At 35.1% G+C, this 19,979-nt stretch overlaps 1 protein-coding gene across 1 annotated transcript; it reads left to right on the forward strand.

Moving 5' to 3' along the window:
- Positions 1 to 541: 541 nt before the first annotated feature.
- LOC104723280 (type I inositol polyphosphate 5-phosphatase 2) lies at positions 542 to 4,028 on the forward strand. The gene is made up of 10 exons (XM_087474380.1): positions 542 to 977; positions 1,076 to 1,181; positions 1,287 to 1,394; positions 1,523 to 1,619; positions 1,705 to 1,809; positions 1,928 to 2,795; positions 2,897 to 3,081; positions 3,170 to 3,278; positions 3,377 to 3,525; positions 3,615 to 4,028. The coding sequence occupies exons 1-10, from the start codon at positions 948 to 950 to the stop codon at positions 3,811 to 3,813; spliced, it is 1,956 nt and encodes a 651-aa protein (XP_087330506.1). The 5' UTR covers positions 542 to 947; the 3' UTR covers positions 3,814 to 4,028.
- Positions 4,029 to 19,979: the final 15,951 nt, after the last annotated feature.

The raw sequence follows: 19,979 nt of genomic DNA on the forward strand, positions 1-19,979 counted from the left end.
CGTCTAATATTTATTTAATAAAAAAACATTAGTCAAATAAATAATCTATCTCTAACGCCGACTGTATGGCTGAAAATATTAGCTGGAGCTAGAAGAAGGAAGACTCCTATTGAGAAAATTAAACGTTGTATTTGTTTTCTACGAAAGTGACATTTTGACTTTTTTATATACCAAAAAAGATCAGTTTATTACATATTATCCAGATAGCAGCGTTGGTTGAATCGGATTTGGTGAGTTTTTGGTTTTTTCTTCTGAGTTTTAGTTTGTTTTTGTTGGTTTAATAAAACCAGTGTAACTCAGTCAGATTCTTCCGATTAAATTACGTACCACTACCTTCAAAATTCTAAATAGACTCAAAGAAACATTAAACCAAAGATCTGGTCGGTTCGTAACTTCGTATATAGATTAACCAGGTCGGTTCGAATAGAGATAACCACAGGTCGGTTCGAATATAGCCAAACAACCGAAAACACGTGTGAGAAAGAAGGAATTAAATCTGACAGTCTTTATAGTTTTCTTTAATATGTCGTCCCCAAATAATAAATCAAAAATTGTAAACAAAATAAAATTGAAAAAAGTGGATCGCACAAGTTGGAGTTTGGTTCTTTCAGGGGGGGGCTAACGAAGGCTGTTAAATGACAGCCATAGCTTTACTTCGAGAACGAACCTAACAAAAAAAAAAAATATCAGAGAATTTTCATCATTACACCTTTTCTTTTATTTTTCTCTTTTGCCTTTACCTTCACACGTCTTCTTGTTTGTATTACTCTTCACCTTTTTTTTTTTTCTTGTGTCTTTTCTTCTTGTTCTTGTTATCTCTTCTTCTAACTCTCTGTGACTCTGTCACTATTATAAATATCAAGAACTCTGACATTTTCCCTCTATTCAAAAATTCTCCTCCCACAAAGAACACAAATCTTAAATCTCTTTACCTGAGATCTGAGAAGATGAAAACAAGACGTGGGAAACGTCCTGAGGTACACAAGATCAAGATTCTCTTCTCTATTTTCTTATGTGTTTCTTTAATTCTCTAACTGATATTTTCGTTTTTTCTTTTTATGTTAAAAAAAAACAGAAGTTTTGGCCTTCGATTGTTATGAATAAGTGGTTGAACATAAAACCTAAAGTGTACGACTTCAGCGAAGACGAAATTGATACAGAGCCTGAGAGCGAAGACGATGGTAAGCCTTATCTTATTGTTTATCTTTAAATTTTTGGTCAGATTTGGTATATACTTTTCTTTTATATCTTTATTAAATGTAAATTTTGTTGGGTCCTATTTACAGTATGTTCGGTCAAAGACGTCCCTAATGTTCACTGTGCGACTGATGATGAAGATAGCCATATTAATAGTCGTCGAGGAAGCGAAGCTGATCACGGCAGTAATATTTCAGGCAAGTTTCTTGTTTTCATTTATAAAATTATATAAAATAATATCGACTATTCAGAAATGAAAATAACAGACGAATTCTAATATTTCGTTTTTCTGGTTTTATTTTATTATTTTTTTGAAATCCTCTAGATAGTGGTGGTGGTGTGAGGGGTGGTTACCAGAGGAAACACCGGCGAGGCAAATCGGAGACTTTGAGAGCTCAATACATTAACACAAAGGATATCAAGTAAGGCTATTTCTGTAATTACATCTCTTTTTATCCCGGTGAAAATATCTCTTGACTTTATTTATGTACGTATGGTGAATTATAGAGTGACGGTGGCTTCGTGGAACGTCGCCGGAAAACGTCCTTCCGATGAACTCGAGATTGATGATTGGCTCTCTACTGACAACCCTTCAGATATTTACATCATCGGGTAAGTTAAAAAAAGTCACGTAGCTCTTATTTTATTTTCTTGATTCTCAAAAACAGAGTATTTTTCCTCTGTTTTTGATGAATTTTATAAGTCTTTACTGATGTAAAATTTATAATAGGTTTCAAGAAGTGGTTCCTTTAAACGCTGGGAACGTTTTTGGAGCAGAAGACAGAGGTCCAATTCCAAAATGGGAATCGATAATACGTAGAACGCTGAACAAATCCCATAAAGAATCAGTTTATGATCAACCACCAAACTGCACCAACAACGTTCTTCATAGATCTCACAGTGCGCCGTCGTCTCCTATCTTAGCACAACAAGCAAACTCCATTATCGCTGATGTCATGGTGGAGAATCTCGTTGCGGACCACTCGCTTGACTTGGCTACAAACGAGTTCATCGATGCTGCAACGGCTTTACCGAGTCTTGAACCAGAGCGGAATTCTAACATGGACTGGCCGGAACTAGCTTTAGATGGCAACCCTCAGATAGTAGGATCAGAAGGGAAGCTAAGGAGGGTGTTTAGCAGCAACGCGATGCTAGGGTTTAAGCTACCGGAGAATCCAACAGGAGTTAGTAGGTTTGCTTCGGAAGCAAGACACTTGAAACGGTCACGGAGCTTTGAAACGTTAAAGTTGAGTTGGAATGATCTAATTCTAAAAGAAGAGAATGATAATAATTCTTCCTCTTCGTCCGAAGCGGAAGAAGCTGCGAAAACCATGTCTGATGATTCATCAGACGGAGATTCGTCTTCCGATGATGACGAAGAGGAAGGCGACAAGATCAGAAATAGTTACGGATTGCCTGAAGATTTGGTGGAGGAGTGTCGGAAAGTGAAAGATAGTCAAAAGTACGTAAGGATAGTAAGTAAGCAGATGGTTGGGATCTATGTATCGGTTTGGATCCGACGGCGGTTAAGAAGACATGTTAACAACTTGAAAGTCTCACCGGTCGGAGTTGGCTTGATGGGTTACATGGGAAACAAGGTAAAACTAAAAAACCTATCTCTAACTTCCTTTCCAAGTAACCCTGCCAATATAAAAGCATGCATTCTAGCACTTGCTTAATATATTTGATATGTTTGCAGGGGTCAGTGTCGATTAGCATGACATTATATCAATCACGAATGTGTTTTGTGTGTTCACACTTAACTTCTGGCCACAAAGACGGTGCTGAGCAACGCCGTAATGCTGACGTCTACGAAATCATACGTCGGACTCGTTTCGCCTCGGTTCTTGACACCGATCAACCAAGAACGATTCCATGTCACGAGTAAGCAAATAGTCAAGATTACAAAACACAAAGCATTTAACGTTTTTTATTTTACTAATTTGGTTTTTATGTCGGAAATTTTCAACAGTCAAGTATTCTGGTTCGGAGATTTGAACTACCGACTTAATATGCCAGACGGTGAAGTAAGAAAGCTTGTGGCACAGAAACGATGGGATGAGCTCAAGAACAGTGATCAGGTTCGGTTTAGTTTGGATATTACTTTGTTAAGTTTGTCTTCATATTATAGTCTACTTTTTTAAGCTAATAACACAAAACATTCAATTTAACTTAACAGTTGATAAGAGAATTAAGGAGAGGGCATGTTTTTGATGGATGGAGAGAAGGAGCGATTAAATTCCCTCCGACCTACAAATACGAATTCGATTCGGATCGTTACGCCGGAGAAAACTTGAGAGAAGGAGAGAAGAAGAGAGCTCCTGCATGGTAAGTGACTAAAAAAAAATTAGAACATTTTAATGGTTACAAAACTTATGTGATTCTCAAAGAGTTTGGTGTCTGTGTGGTATTACCAGGTGTGATAGAATATTATGGCTAGGAAAAGGAATAAGACAAGAGTGTTACAAGAGATCGGAGATAAGGATGTCCGATCACCGGCCAGTGACTTCGATATTTAACGTCGGAGTTGAAGTTTTTGATCACCGGAAACTTCAAAGAGCTCTTCACGTTAATAACGCCGCTGCTTCTGCTGTTCATCCTGAACCTTCTTTTTGAGTCTAGCTAGGTGTCTCTGCAAAAAGATTAATAATTTTCTACACTAATTTGTGTGATTTATTTTTTATTACATTGGAATATTTTATTTGGCGGGGGGGGGGGGGGGGGGGGGGGTTTGATTTTTTGTTCTTGTTATGTAAAATCTAACCAAAAGTCTTTTACAGTTTTACTTGTCTATGTATACGAGCCTTTTCATAATATTTTTCTCTTTCAAATAATTGTATAACGATACTTATATTTAGTTAACCATTTGACATATACAATTTTATATAACAAGATTTAGTTGATCCAACTTGGAATGTGGACGTGTTCTTAGAGAGATGACAAGATTTCGTTAGGAAGATTCAGACTCTTCGTTGAGTAATTCACCACTTCATGACGTGTGTACAGTTTCAGAAAGTAGCTTTAAGCATCAGAATTCTTTTAGACCTCTATGGAGATGAGTCACTGGTTTATGAAATTTATGTGAAGATGTTAATAAACTCTGGAGGACTGCGAGTGTTGGCTCCTCTTTTATGATGGTTCATCGACTGATTTCCATGTCAATGAAATTGCTTCAATGGTTCAGCACTTATACCTCTTTGTCAAGCGAGAAGTTTACATGCAGTTTTAAGTGGGGGAGTATGCCTTTTTCCCTAGTGTTCCCTATTTGTTATGTTGTTTATGTCCAGAAAGTGATTGTGGAGTTAGTAATTGTTGGTTGGAGTGTTATGAGCTGGTGTTGAAACAGCGTGTTTACCTCCAACTTTTTCTACAACGACATAGCCGAGACTATGATGATGAACTGTTTGCACTGAATGCTACACATGAGCTAGTGGAGTTTGCTTCAAGACTTCATGCACGATCGTGGCTTTAGTTTCTATTGGAATATGAGTAGTAGTATTGGTTTACTTTGGTTATTGTATTTGGTTCTTTAGTACATACTAGATAAGACCCATGTTATTACGCGGGTAAAATTTTAAAAAAATTATTAAGAATAATTAAGTAGTAATATACATGTTTTAGATTTTATCTTGTAACATTTTAATATTGAATATGAACCTCTTATATTTCATTTTAATACTCTCCCAATTTCATTATATAAGAGTTTTAAGGCTTTTTTGCTCTATTTTATAATATTTTCTCAAATTTCGATGTACAATTTTTTTTACTATAACAATTTCTGACTATTTGAAGTATGCAATAAATTTTCCTATTGGTTGAAGTTTTATAAATGACATAATTATTATTGTTTATTAATTTTTGTGCTTTTACACAAAAACTCTTATAGGACAGAGAGTACCATATATATATATATATATACCATCATAATAAATCATATTTTAAGTTTAATTACACATTTTATCTTAATGCATAAAAATAAATATTTTCTATCAAACACAATTATTACATCATATCAAATCTATATCTTGGTAAGAATTGAAAATACAAATAAAAATTAACAAAATATAATTCGCAAAAATCTGAATCAGCATTAATTAAGATATATATATATATATATATATATGTTATGTTTTTATCTCATAAGTACTAATTTTACCTCATGTCTTAATCAATTTTAAATGAGTGAAATTTATAAAATAAAAACATATATAAAGATATTGAGACATTCGCATCAAATAAATTAAGTTTTTGCTTACACATGTCAAATTTTATTAAGAACACAGCTATAATATAATTAGTATACAATGGAAAATATATTGATTTTGTTAGTTTTCTTTTTTTTTGATTTAGAAAAAAATTTTTAAATATAAACATGAAAATTATGTAAATATAATTAGCTGTCGTTTATAAAAAAAGAGAGTGTTTTTTTGATACGTGTCAACATCTAATCAATATATTTGACACATGTCACGATTTTTTATTTATTTATTAATATACATGCTTAATAAATTAATTTTTTGCTTACACATGTCAAATTTTATTGAGAACACAACTATAATATAATTAGCATACAATAGAAAATATATTGATTTTGTTAGTTTTCCTTTTTGATTGTTTTTTAAAACATTAAAAGATAAATATATAAAATTCTGTAAATATAATTAACTGTCATACTACGCTTATAAAAAAATTCTTTTTTTGACACGTGTCAACATCTAATCAATATATTTGACACATGTCACGATCTAGTTAATGAGTAATTTTGACATCAAACTTTATATAATAAGATATTTTATGATTGACAAGTAATAACATACTTATCTTATGGAAACTGAGGTCCATAAAGTATAAAGGGCTTAAACTTGAATTATCAGCCGAGCAAAGTTGAGAATAGAGGGAAAACCTAATCAGCCGAGAAAAGTTGTGAAATCTCGTGACGATGAGTGAAGAAGACGACTATGAGAAGCAAGAAGAAGAAGAGGCTGAGAAGCGCAGGAAGTTTTGGGCTCGCGTGGGAGAATCCGAGGTAATTTATTCTTTCATCTTCTTATCTTTTAGGTTGATTTAAAAATTCTGTTTTTGACTGGGAGGATCCGATCAGTGAAACCTTTTTTTAGACTACCATACAACTAGTTAACCCATCAAACTCTAAAAACAAAATCATTTATTACAACTAGTTAACCCATCAAACTCTAAAAACAAAATCATTTATTTTCTCGTAAAATTTGTGAAATTCATGATTACCAGCATAGTCAACACATGCACCTAATTATTGACAATTTTATCTATATACTTATTTGGTTTTAGATCCACGCTTTTAGAAACTTCTCAAACCAAAATCCTTATTTGGTTTATAATATTTTAAAAACATAATAAAATATACTAATAATTTTTTTTTTCAACATACTAATAATTATTTATTTAATATGAATCATATGATATAGAGAAATATGAGTACACTATAAGAACATATTAATTATAAATAAATAATATCAATTATATTATATCATCAAATAATATCAACCGTATCATATTATCAAATAACCGTAACCGTATATAACAGTAACCGCTTGAACCGTAACCGTATATAAACGTAACCGTTTAACCGTTTGTTAAACGGTTCTGGTTAAGGTTACAAAAATTTCTAACCATAAACGATGGTTAATAAACTTTAACCGTGACAACCGTAACCCTGGTCATGCCTATGTATAGCTAATAAAACATGTGTGTTTGTCATCCATCTTTCTTCTTTAAACCTCAAAATTTGACTCAAACATTAAATTAAGGTCTTGCGATGTCAATCCTTCTTCCTTAGACCCAAAAATAAACTCATCTATAAAATCATACACAAAAATATGTTTTACAGCTAATAAGAAATAAAAAGCACAAATGTAGATAAATAAGATAATTTATGTTTTGCATCAATATTTATTAAATTTATACTTTTAAAAGGTTTCAAAATATAAAATTTGAACCTTTTAAAAATTTTCAATATTTATAATATTTTAAACTTTTAAAATTTAAAACTTATAATATTTAAATTTTTTTTAAACGCTTAAAACTTTTAAAAGTTTCAATATTTATAATATGTAAACTTTTAAATTTTTTAAATATTATAATATTTTTTGAAACTGTTGAAAGTTTTAATTTGATCAAATAAAAAACCAGATCAAACCAAATAAAACTTTTAAACTTGGACGCCTGATAAATCAAGCTTTCCTGCTCATTCGTTGTTGGAAGCATATTAATCTTATTTATAGTGGTTCTGAACCATTGTCTTAAAAATTTCTAGCCGATGTGGGATATTGTGCTTTTGATTTCTATAAATTTAAAATTTTTCTTTTTCTAAATAATTCTGTAAATTTAAAAAATGTTAATGAATGACATGTCAAATCATGATAGGTTGTTTAAAATAATTCTTAATATAGAAAATTCTGGAAATCGTATAAAATGTTTATAAGTGATATGTCAAATTTCTATTGGTTGTTTAAAATCCTAGGTGGACGGCCTTAGGAGCTTATACCTCCTACTTTTTATTAGTATAGATTAAACTTTTTCAACCTTAAATTTACAAATATTTTATTATATAGATTTTGTTTCCATTGATTTTACTTTTTCTTTAAGAATCTAAATAATATATAAATTCTGGAAATTTTTTAAAATTGTTAATTAGTGAGGTGGCTAATCACTATTGGTGGTTTTTAATTTCTTCTTTTTCTTTAAAAATCTAAATAATATATAAATTTTGGAGAAATTTACAAATATTTTTTTATATAGATAATTCTGTAATCCATAAACAGTGGCTAATCACTATTGGTGGTTTTTTTAATTTTTCTGTTTCTTTAAAAATCTAAATAATATATAAATTCTAGAGATTTTTAAAAATGTTAATTAGTGAGGTGGCTAATCACTATTGGTGGTTTTAAAGCTTAGGTGGACGCCTTTAAAATTGTTAATTAGTGAGATGCTAATTACTCTTGGTGGTTTTTTAATATTTTTTTAATCTTGAAAAGTGTATAAATTCTGGAGATTTTAAAAAATGTTAATTAGTGACAAGTCTAATCACAATTGGAGGTTTTAAATCTTATGTGGACGCCTTTAGGAGCTTATAGCTTATACTTTTTATTAGTATAGATTTTTTATTGACACCGTAATTACTTCTGTAAAATAATTCACTTAAAGTTAGAATTATGGTTTTTATATCTTATATATGATGAAATTTTAGCTACAAGCCTATACAAAAACACACATATGCACATATATATGAGATTAGTGATTTTTTTAGTACAAGATAATACATGTTTAATTAATATATGTATGCCTTTATGTATTCCCTGTTTTAAAAATCGGCCTAGGCGGCCGTGTAATCGCCGGTTATACGCTCGGCGGCTCCCTTCCACTGCGATTTCAACACAATCGGCCAGAAAATCGGGAATTTAAAAAAGAAAATTGAGGGTTTTAAAGTTCTAACCATGTTTTTTTTTGTAGATCTATCATATGAGTACTAAATCTACAAGAATAACAAAGTAAAACGATGTATAGATGCCAAGAAAATGAAAAGCCAGACTTAATTTAGGGTTTACAGATCCGATATCACGAGGAAGAAGATGAGGCAGTGTATTTTCCTTTTCCGTTATGATGAGTAAAAAATTTGAACTCAAAATTTTAAAACAGCAAAAATGTAAATTAGAGGTGCTGTCCTTCTAAACTCATAAACGCCTTTGATCGTTTCATTTCCAAACATTCTTATCATGTCATCTTATATATGATTAAAAATAATGTTTTGTGCTGGAATCTTAGGTGCATGCATACCCAAAAACTAAAAGATCAATTTATATGATTTTATTATGTTCAATTGCTCAGTAATTTCTTCTCGGAAACTCGCATCTAAAAACAACTCACGTACGCTTAGTGTGGACAATGTGCTGCATGATGACCAATATATATTGACACAATTGAACATGCGCAAACTCACACATATGTAAGCATGTATGATAGATTTAACAGATTTGTGCACATAATTTTTGTAATGATTATATTTGTGAAAATTTTGTAACAAATTTTGCTATAATTTTGTAATAATGACTGCACATTACAATTTTACGACAAGTTTATTGTAAAATAGCGACAAAAAATTATGTTGCAATTTTCTGTCACAAATTAGCAACATTTTTACGAAAATGTCTTGCAAAATTTATAAGAAATATTCAACGATTATGAACTGTAACGATTTTACAAGAACATTATAGTAAATATATGTGACAATATATATGACACATTTGTCACTGTAGATACAACATTTAATAATTCTATTGCAACATATTATATAAAACTTATATCTATATAAAAAAAATATATATATTGGCGTGTTTTAAACTCAATAGTTAGTTAATTACTAGATGAAATATATTTGTTGCATATTAACATTAAGGTAAATATAAGATTATTCGGTTGATTATAATTTATGTGCTCATTCTTTGTGTTATGGCTAGTAGTTAATGGTGGAGATAGAAAATAATTGTATAGGGGACTATTATAGAAAATAATTTTCCTATTTTAGCTAATTTAATACTCAATATTTTAGTTAATTTAATATCCAATATATACATGTCACACGTAAGAAGTAAAAAAGATTTAACCTAAACGGTTCAATTGGTGCTTAATTAGAACATAAGTTAAGGTATATGGAAAACGATTTCACCAAGTTTTATTTATGAAAAATAGGAAAATTCAATTATTTATAAAGTATATGGAACCCCTACATGTTCTGATGTTCACATCGGTATAGTATCGGTCCTGCTAGATAGTAACTAGTAAGGTTCATTAAGCAAAATAACAAAATGCAGAAAACAGTGGAAATCTCTGTATTGCTATCTTTTCATTTAACTAGGTTTTCAACCGTGGTACACCGCGGGACTAAATTATAAATTAATTTATTTTAAATAATATTTATAATTTATTTAGTTTTTTAAATTTCCAATTAATTAAATTTTGTCTAATTAATTTATAATTTTGTTTAGAATGTTTTTCTTCTTCTTACGTTTTATAAAGTTTATAACCTAATTACATTAAATTTGTTATTAGATAGAATATAAAATTTTAAAACATTTAGTTTTGTTTTCTATAATTAAATAGAGGTATATGCCTATATAGTATGTTAGTGTATATTTTTATGTGTATATACTTTTTTTTTTGGAATATTAAGAATATGTTGTAGTAATAAAAAGGTAATAAATTTATATGATTTTATTATGTTCAATTTATATGATTTTTTTTTTCTATGATCAGTCTGGAAAGATAGGAATAAAAAGGTATTCCAGGTTTTGGAGGATAGGTTTTCTTCCGAGTGATATTTTAAATCAGGCGGCTAATGATAAAATACTATAGGAGGAGGCCAAAGCTTGTTCGGGGATATATTTGCAGCCTCCGCCACTTTTAGAGGATAGGTTTTCTTCTCTACGCTGTCAGGTTGACGGTTCCTGAAAAGACTCGGATCCTTTTCAGGAGTTGGGTTGGTGGTACTGTAATGGTGAAGATTCGACGCTTCTCCTGGGAGCAAAAAGTCTTCGAAGTGGACCTACCCCCTTACACGCGGAGCTACAAGCTCTGACCTGGGCTATGGAGGCTCTGTTGGCGGCTGGGGTTGACTGTCAAGCCTTCGAGACGAATTGTGCAGAGCAGATACGCGATGGTGCAGATACGTGATGATTGGCCCGCCTTCTCGAATATGTTGGAAGATTTCTCATTGCTCAGATCCTACTTCTCTTCCTTCCCTTGACCAGGATCCCTCGTGAGTCCGATGTTAGGGCAGATTGTCTTGCACGTTCTTCAAGATCGTTAATTTCTGAAACTTCTTTTGTAAACTCTTATCTTCCGGTTTGGGCTACCAATATTGGAGTTCTGTTTTAATTTATTTAACTAGATTATGACCCGCGGTTTACCTCGGGGTAAGTTTTTTTTAATTTTTTTTGTTAATATAATATTTTAATACTAATTTTGCTAATCTACTCTTTTGTTAGTTTTAGTGATTTAATATATAAACCGTGGTATACCGCACAATAATTTTTGTTTACTACAATCTTAAATAAGTTTGATTCGACATATTATATTGGTGTTGTTAAAACATTAAAATGAGGATTTAACCCATATTGAAATATCATATTACTGATAGTTTATTTTTTAGTATTATCAATTCAATTCTGCAATGTCATATAACCCGCCATGTAATATAACTCGTTTGTACAGGTTCTAGGCTACTTTGGAAGGAAATTCAGTGTTTTGGGGATGAAAGCATGCATTTGGAGCTAAATTGGTTGAAGACCGATCGAACAAGTTAGCATTTGAAGCAAACGCAGAAAAGCATCCGAGATCGGTTGATCCTCATTTGGGATCGACCAGTCCCGTACCCGAAGCAACTTTTCCTTTTATGTTTTAAACCGACTTTTAGGGTTTTATTTTACTATTTAAGCATGAGACTCGACCTCTAAAAAGACAACTTTTATTCTACGCAGCTTTTGAGTACTTGTAAGCTTTGGGAGAAGATCTCTAATCCTCTCTAACACTTTGGAGAAGAATTATGAACCCTTTTATTTCTCTTTCCAATCCAATCATGTTTTCTTCTCCTTGATTTGCTGTTCTTTTACTTCTATGTTTGAGTAGTTTTACTATTGGGATTCGGGTTTCAAAAAAAGGTTTATGATTCTGTAAACTTAGGTTGTTAGATTTGGGATTGATCTTATTGTTCTTCATCTATTGTTCTTCATCTATTGTTGTTCTTAATGCTTAAGCTAGACTGATCACCTAGATTAAGATCTTAGGTTCAATTAATCGTGGCACCGAAAGTGTTGTTCAGTTACTTGAAAGAAACATAGGTGAGCAAGGTGGGCCTTAGCCAATGGAAGTTGAAGTTGAGGCACCTTGTGAACGAATCAAACTTGAACTTTAATGCTTGCTTGCTTAGCTAGATTCAAACGGAAGTTTAGGGTCTAATTATCTCCTTGCATAGTTAGTTAACACTGCAGAAGTAGGTTAGCTTTATAATTGAGATTTGAGTTCAAGAACGGTGTCTAATGCTTTCCCAATCTATCATCTAAATTTGTGGTTGTATCCCCTAACTGATTCCCTACGTCCAATATCTTTCTTTGAATTCAAAACCCTTACTTGATTTTCTGTTTTAAATTTATTACTTGAAACACAAACTTTCTCTTTGCTTTAGCTATATTCGAATTTATACAATTTCATAGTGCATCACTTTGTCTCTGTGGATTCGATCCTGAAGTGCTACAACGATACCACTAGATCGTGGTGGAGTACACATTGGGTTTAATTGACCTTTAATCACTAAGTATTGTGGTGTGCAGGTTGTGACGTGGAATCAGAGAGATAAGGAGGAGGATGATCTAGGGTCTCGTTTGTGTGTTGTTGGTTATGTTGTTTATGTTGGAACCTTGGTTAGAAGCATGTTAGGTTGTTGGATAGAATGATTAGGAATATTATTGTATTGATGTTATATCCGTTTTGTATTATTGGTATGTTTCCGTTGTGTGTATTGGTTATTGTTGGTTTAATGTTGTATTATGGTTTAGGTCGGTTTAATTAAGTAGTATGAGATGCTTAATTATATATTGTAATTGTTATTATTATTTTTTAAAAAAATGGATCGGATTGTTTCAGTTTGGTATCAGAGCCTTTACGGTTCTAGGATGGTTTAGAGCGGTTTAGGAATTTAATTGGGTGAATTATTTTCCTGTTGCTTGATGCATGATGTTGTGAGATGGAAATTGATTATGAGTAGTTAGTCAATTTGCATGTGGTATGGAGTCCTAGTATCATCCTCTTCGAGGCTTCAATGAGATTCCACGGTAAGTTACTTTTTGTGTTGTTAGTTGTGTAGTGTTTTTAGCTTCTGTACGGGAGGTGCAGTTGGCTATTGAAAAGTTATTGTAAAATGGTGGATCACGCCGGTATCGGGAAATACCGTTGGCTGTGATTTGTGGGATTGAATGTTTTGCAATTGGAGTTCTCTTGGATTTTGTTTTGACTTGTGTGTCTTGTAGAAAAGGAAATTTGTGCGAGATTTCTAAAATTGGAAAGTTGCCATAAATAAAACGTTTCTAAAAATGGAAAGTTCTATGAATAGTTATAACTTCTCTATTTTGGGAAAGGGGATGTGAAATGCCGGAGTGGCGGAAATACTTAGAGGTTGACCTGCAGAGTGGTCGCAGATGAGATGATCAGTTCTCAAAGATTTTTGTTTTGATTGGTGATGTCACAGTGTTAAGAGAATATGCGGGTTCTAAAAAATAGGAAGTTTTATGGATAGTTAAAGCTTGCCTTTATATGGAAAGTGTGTTTGCAAACAAATAGAAAGTTCTATGACTAGTTAGAACTTGTCTATTTTTGGAGAGGGTGTTTGTAAACACCGAAGTGTTTGGGATGTTTAGAGTGAGGTCTGGGGGTGGCCATTCAGCCTGGTCACTAATACCTGTTACCCATATTTGGCCTGTTACTCAGCTCGTACCCATCCCGAAAAAAGGGTACCCGTAACCTTAGGGTCGAGTGAAGGGTTTTATAATTATATTACTCGTGAGTACGGGACGAGTATCGGGTATTATAAGCTTTTATTTTTTAAGTTTGTAATTTTATAATTTTTGAAACTATATGTTGCATACATCTATGACTTATTCTTTTTGCGGTTATTGGCGGTTTTTTTGCCGGGTACCCGTTAAGGGGTCGGGTATTTAAAGGGTCATCTGTTTTTTACCGGATACCCATTTTTGCGGGTACCCGTTATTTAAGGGTCGAGTACGAGTAATTTTTTTCTATTATCTGTAAGAGTTGGGTTGGGTAAAGGGTATCGAAAAATTCAAGGGTACCCGTCTCGTGCTCAGCGTTAGTAGCCATGGTAGTGATGATATTCTGGGAGAGAATATGGTATTAGTAGGAAATCGAGATGTTCTACGCGGATCACGGGGGTGGTCCTGGTTGGAGAAATGCTTATAGATGTTATGACTGTTTGCTATAGGGACGGGGGGTCCTGAACAACTCATGAGGAGATGGGGGTTCTCCTGAGAGGACGAAGTTTCTCTAGATACCGATAGATCGAGGGACTGCAGTCCTGAGGGTGGCAGAGGAGATGGGGGTTCTCCCGAGGAGATGGGGGTTTTCATGAAGATATGGGGGTTCTCCTGGTACCGAGATCTTGAGGGTGACGACCTGAGGGTGAGACAGTATGGCTCAAAGACGGGGGAATGAGAGTGTGATCGGTATGGCTTGAAGGTTGCGACCTAAAATCAGATGAGTTGGCAGCAAAAGTGTCAAGGACGTGGAGATAAGAATGGTAATTGGATGTGGATTTAGAAGATTGATGGGGGTTCAATCTAAGATTTCTTATTGTGATCGGGTGCGGATTTAGGAGATTGATGGGGTTCAAACTCAAGTTTTCCTATTTTGATCGGATGAGGATTTAGGGGATCGATGGGGGTTCAATCTTGGATTTCATGTTGTTATCAGATGCGTATCTCGGGGTTGATGGGGGGTCAATCCCGGGGTTTCTGTGTGTTGACAGGGAGGGTCAGGTATATGATGGTCGGGGGGACCAGAGTTGTGATGATTGGGAGAGTGGGGTTTGGATTGACCAGTGGGGTCAGGACTTTGCTGACCGGTGGGGTCAGGATTGTGTGGACCAGTGGTGTACTGGTTGCGGTAGACCGGATGGTTGGATGGTGCGAACCATTACGACGGTGATTTGATGAGTTTTGCGGATGACTGGCGGTGTGTTCAGATTCGAGGATGAATCTTTTGTTAGACAGGGAGAATTGTAACACCCGCGAACCAAATTGGGGATTTGGGGAAGGAGTGTCGATCGACACCAAGAGGAGTGTCGATCGACACCATCAATTTTGTTTCGACCAGATTATTTTAATTCATCGTTTTGGTTTGGTCTTGTTCGATTGAAGTGTCAAACCGACATATTTGTAGAGGAAACTCGACCTAGGTCGTGGAAAGAGTTTTCTTGGCCGTTTCTAAAGAAAAAAAGAGAGAAGAGAGAGTGTTCTTGAGGGATTTTGGAGATTCTAAGCTAGATTGGTGAGATCTGTTCCTGTGGAGTGGAGATCTGGTGCTAGAAACGAAGGGGAAGCCTTCTAGGGTGTTGGATTCGTCAGTTTGGGTCAGAAACTTCCTGCAAAAGAGGTGAGTGCATGACTATGGCTTATCTAAGTATGAAAATCCTTTGTGTGCTTGATTTGTTGTGTTTTGTGGTGTTGTTTTTGCTTGTGGTGGTTGTGTTATGGTTCTTATAGATTCTTGAAGCTTTTGGGTGAGTTTGGGACGGATTGGAGATGTTTGGAAACAGAGATTCGTTGATCGGCTTCAAGCAGAACGTGTCTGCGGGGTCGGTGTCGGTCGACACCAAGTGGGTGTCGGTCGACACCATTCTAGGCCTAGTTTCGATCAACACCACTTTGGTGTCGGTCGACACCAACTTGTGTGTTGCATGTGTTTTCCTGGTTGGTTGTGTTTATTTGTTGTTTGTTAAACATTGGATCTCAGTTGCTTGTGTGTATAGCCCAGTAGATGAGAGGATTGCCTCACTAAGTATTTATGATAATACTTACGCATCTCAATTGTTGTTTGTGGTGTGCAGGTTGTGACGTGGAATTAGGGCGATGAGGAGGAGGATGATGTAGGGTCTCGTTTGTGTGTTGTTGGTTATGTTGTTTATGTTGGAACCTTGATTAGAAGCATGTTAGGTTGTTGGATGGAATGGTTATAAATATTATTGTATTGAAATTATATCGGTTTTATATTATTGGTATGTTTCTGCTGTGTGTATTGGTTATTGCTGGTTTAATGTTGTATTGTGGTTTAGGTCAGTTTAATTAAGTAATATGAGATGCTTAATTATATATTGTAATTGCTATTATTATTTTTAAAAAAACGGGTCGGGTTGTTTCACTATGTAATTAAGAAAAGATAATAAGCATATATTTCTAAAGCTTACCTTCTTAAGCATGAATGGTATTCTTCTAATTGATATACAATCCGCAAACCAAGTTGATTCTTTTTTCTGTTTCAAGTTTATAATTAATGAAATTTAGTTATTTCGTTTGCTAATTTATTCTTAAAATTTATAATATAATTTATATAAAGATATTAAATAAAAAGCTGTAATTTAATAAATCATGTGCTGAACAAAAAAATATAGCAAAATATTGTTATTAAAACTATCGTTGCACAATGAACACCAATCATGTCATAAAATGTATGCGACAACAAGGACAAATAATACTAAAAAATTAGTAACAATAATTGTTTTTTATTTTGTGTAGCATTCATTTATGAAAATTTATTTATTCTTATTTTTTTTTTGGTGTAAAATAGGAGTCAATGTCTCCTATGTTTTATTAAGTAATGAAATATTACAAACGAACATTACGAGGGATCGAAGACCCATTAACATCCTCTAACATCACATACCGAACAACATCGGGACAAACAATAAAGAATGATAACCAAGCGGTAATGAAAATGCATAGTTGGCTAACCCATCAGCAAGACTGTTAGCTTCCCTATACACATGAGAAATACGGACTATCCAGTCCCTCAAGATAAAGCCATAGCACAGTCGTACTAGGAAAGACAAAGGATGCGAATCATCAATCCCTGTCTGAAGAAACCCAACCACTACCGCTGAATCCACCTCCAGCTCCACACAAGTCGCACGATACTCCCAAGCAATATGTAAGCCATAGTAAACACCTCACAATTCCGCCAAAGGAGCAGAACACATCCCAATGTGTAAGCCAAACCCGATGCACCACACCCCATCCGCGTTTCGCAAAACACCTCCTGCCACAGCAACACCAGGATTTCCTTGAGACGCTCCATCTGTGTTTAACTTCAACCAATTCCCTGTCGGTTTGACCCACGAAACTAACCTCTCCACCCGTGCAACAACCTTCCCCTGTGATTGTGACCGCTCATGAGCCTGGAACACCTCCTTAGCCAAATCTTTAATAAAATTCATGCTCCCTGCACTTACCATTCGTATCAAACACATTACCACAACGCCACTTCCATCCCCACCAAATGGCCATCACAAATAGTGTGGACCACATATACTCACCCACTACCACATTGTCCCGGAGATTATCATACACCCATTCAATCTATGATTGAGTAAAAAATGTATCACGGCGTCGTCGCGAAATAATGCGGCTCCACACTCTAGACATAGCAGGACAATCATGTAACACATGGAGAATCGTCTCCTCCCCTCCTTTACAGACCTGACATAAACCATCATCACAGAGATGTCTGTGTTTCCTCTCCATATTAGTCATAATCACTTGATTAAATCCAAGCCACAAAAAAACCTTCACTCGTTCCGGAGCAATCACCGTCCAAACATGATCAAACAGTTACTAAGATCCGGTCGAGGTGTAGCATCTCGAGTTAACAAACTGTAAGCAAACCGAACTGTAAACTTCCCATCAAGACTCTCACCCCAAGAAATTCGATCTTTCACATCAGTAACATTGTCCAAGACTACAGAGTACAGTCTCAACCTGACATGCTCAAGTACATATGGAGATATCTTATTCAACATCCAACCTTGCCCATTCCTCCACACCTCCGACACCTTTACTGAAGCAGCTTTAACCGGTAGAGGTTCTATCAAACATTCACAAAGCAAAGTATGTAACAACCATTTATCCTGCCAAAAAAGAATTGTCCGGCCATCACCCAATATCAAACGCAAACCCGGGATCACTGCTTCTCGTAAACCCAACCCCATACTACGCCAGGTGGAGGACCAAGTGCCCTTAGGCACAAGCCAAGAGAGATCATGCACGCCCTTCACTTTGTATTTACTATGCAGCACCTCAGCCCATAAACTCCCTGAATCATTTAACAACCACCACCCCAACTTAGCCAATAACGTTGTATTCATCATCCTAGCAGACCGGATCCCCAAACCACCTGAAGCCTTAGTTTTACAAACTTGTTTCCATGACAACAAATATTGTTTCCTCTTCTCAGGAGTTGTACCCATAGAAACACTCTCAAAATCTTGTCTAGCGAATCCAGAATCGACTTCGGTAACGTAATAGAACTCATAGAGTGAACTGGGATCGATGAGATTACAGCTTTAGTCAAAGTCAAACTTCCTGCCATACTCAGAGATCGCCCTTTCCAACCCACGAGATGGGAAGAAACTCGTTCCAATACCTCTCCAAAGGTGTCCTTGTTTATCCTCTTCTGAAGAACAGACATTCCCAAATACTTCCCCAAATCCGTTGTAGCTTTAATGCCACTAGCGTAACTAATCATCCGCTTCAAGTCTCCATGGACATTCTCAGAAAAATAAATTTTCGACTTCTCCAAGCTAACTTTTTGGCCCGACGCAACACAAAAATTCTCCAATACTCGTCTTATCACACTAATCTGATTCACCGAAGCCTCTGCAAACAAGATCAGGTCATCAGCAAAACAGACATGAGACAGCTTTGGTCCTCCTCGCGAGATACTAATCGGTTTCCACTCCCCGACACCAACCACTCTCTCAATTTGATGACATAATCTCTCAAGACAAAGAACAAAGAGATATGGCGACAGTGGATCCCCTTGGCGAAGTCCCCTCAACGGTGTAAATGATTATGTTTGTTCCCCATCCCACAACAAAGTCATGGTAGGCCCTGTCACACACTTCATAATCCACCTGACCCACATTTATGGCAATTTGGCTGCATTTAGGGTGTCCTCAAGAAAATCCCACCTAATCCTATCATAGGCTTTCTCCAAATCAAGTTTTAACAACATCCAATCCTTTCTACCCTTCTTCCGTCTCATAGAATGAACTGCCTCTTGGACAATCACAATATTATCCACAGTTAATTTCCCCGAAATAAAGCTAGCCTATGCTGGACCAATTAGATTAGGCATCACCTTTTTAACCGCATCACCATAGTCTTCATGATCATTTTAAACAAGACATTACAAAGGCTGATTGGTCGAAACTGTGTCATGGCCTCCGACTTACTCACCTTAGCTATTAGAGTTAACATCGCATCATTCATCCCAAGTGGTAACACTCCGGTCTAAAAGAATTGCATCACAAACTTTGTTGCAGATTCGCCAACATTCCACCACCAGTCTTGATAGAACACAAGTTGAAAGTCATCTGGTCCCGGAGCCTTAAACTGTCCCATGCTTCTCACCGCGTTCTCAACTTCCATACTCGAAATAGGCTTCAGCAAGTCTGCTAACTCCGCAACACTTAACAAGGGAAAGCCAGTAGGATCAGGTTTCTCCACACACTCATCAACATCATCCATAGAATAGAGCCGCCAGTAGAATTCAATTTCCATCCGCTCTAACTCCGATACATCATCAATCCATCTCCCAACATCATCTCGCAGCATCTCTATTCTATTCTTCCGTCTTCAAATGATAGTCGAAGTATAAAAAAACGTAGTATTACGATCCCCCAATGCTATCCACTTCTCACGAGATTTTTGAAACCAAATGAGATCCTCCTACTCAAGCACCACGTCAAGCTCCTTGATTTGAGCATCCTCCTTCTAAAGCAAATCATCAGTCTGCACCCCTTCTAATAAATCCTGAACATCCTTTATCTTCTTCAAAATTTTGTCCTTACGGCGTTGAACATCACCAAATACTTCTTTGTTCCATACCTGGAGCTTTATACGCAGATCATTCAATGCCTTAGGAGTCGTGATGTGATCATGGATGAAGCTAAGGAGGATGAACTAGTA

The sequence above is a fragment of the Camelina sativa genome, chromosome 11, assembly GCF_030686135.1.
Source record: "Camelina sativa cultivar CO46 ecotype springtype chromosome 11, ASM3068613v1".
NCBI lineage: Eukaryota > Viridiplantae > Streptophyta > Magnoliopsida > Brassicales > Brassicaceae > Camelina > Camelina sativa.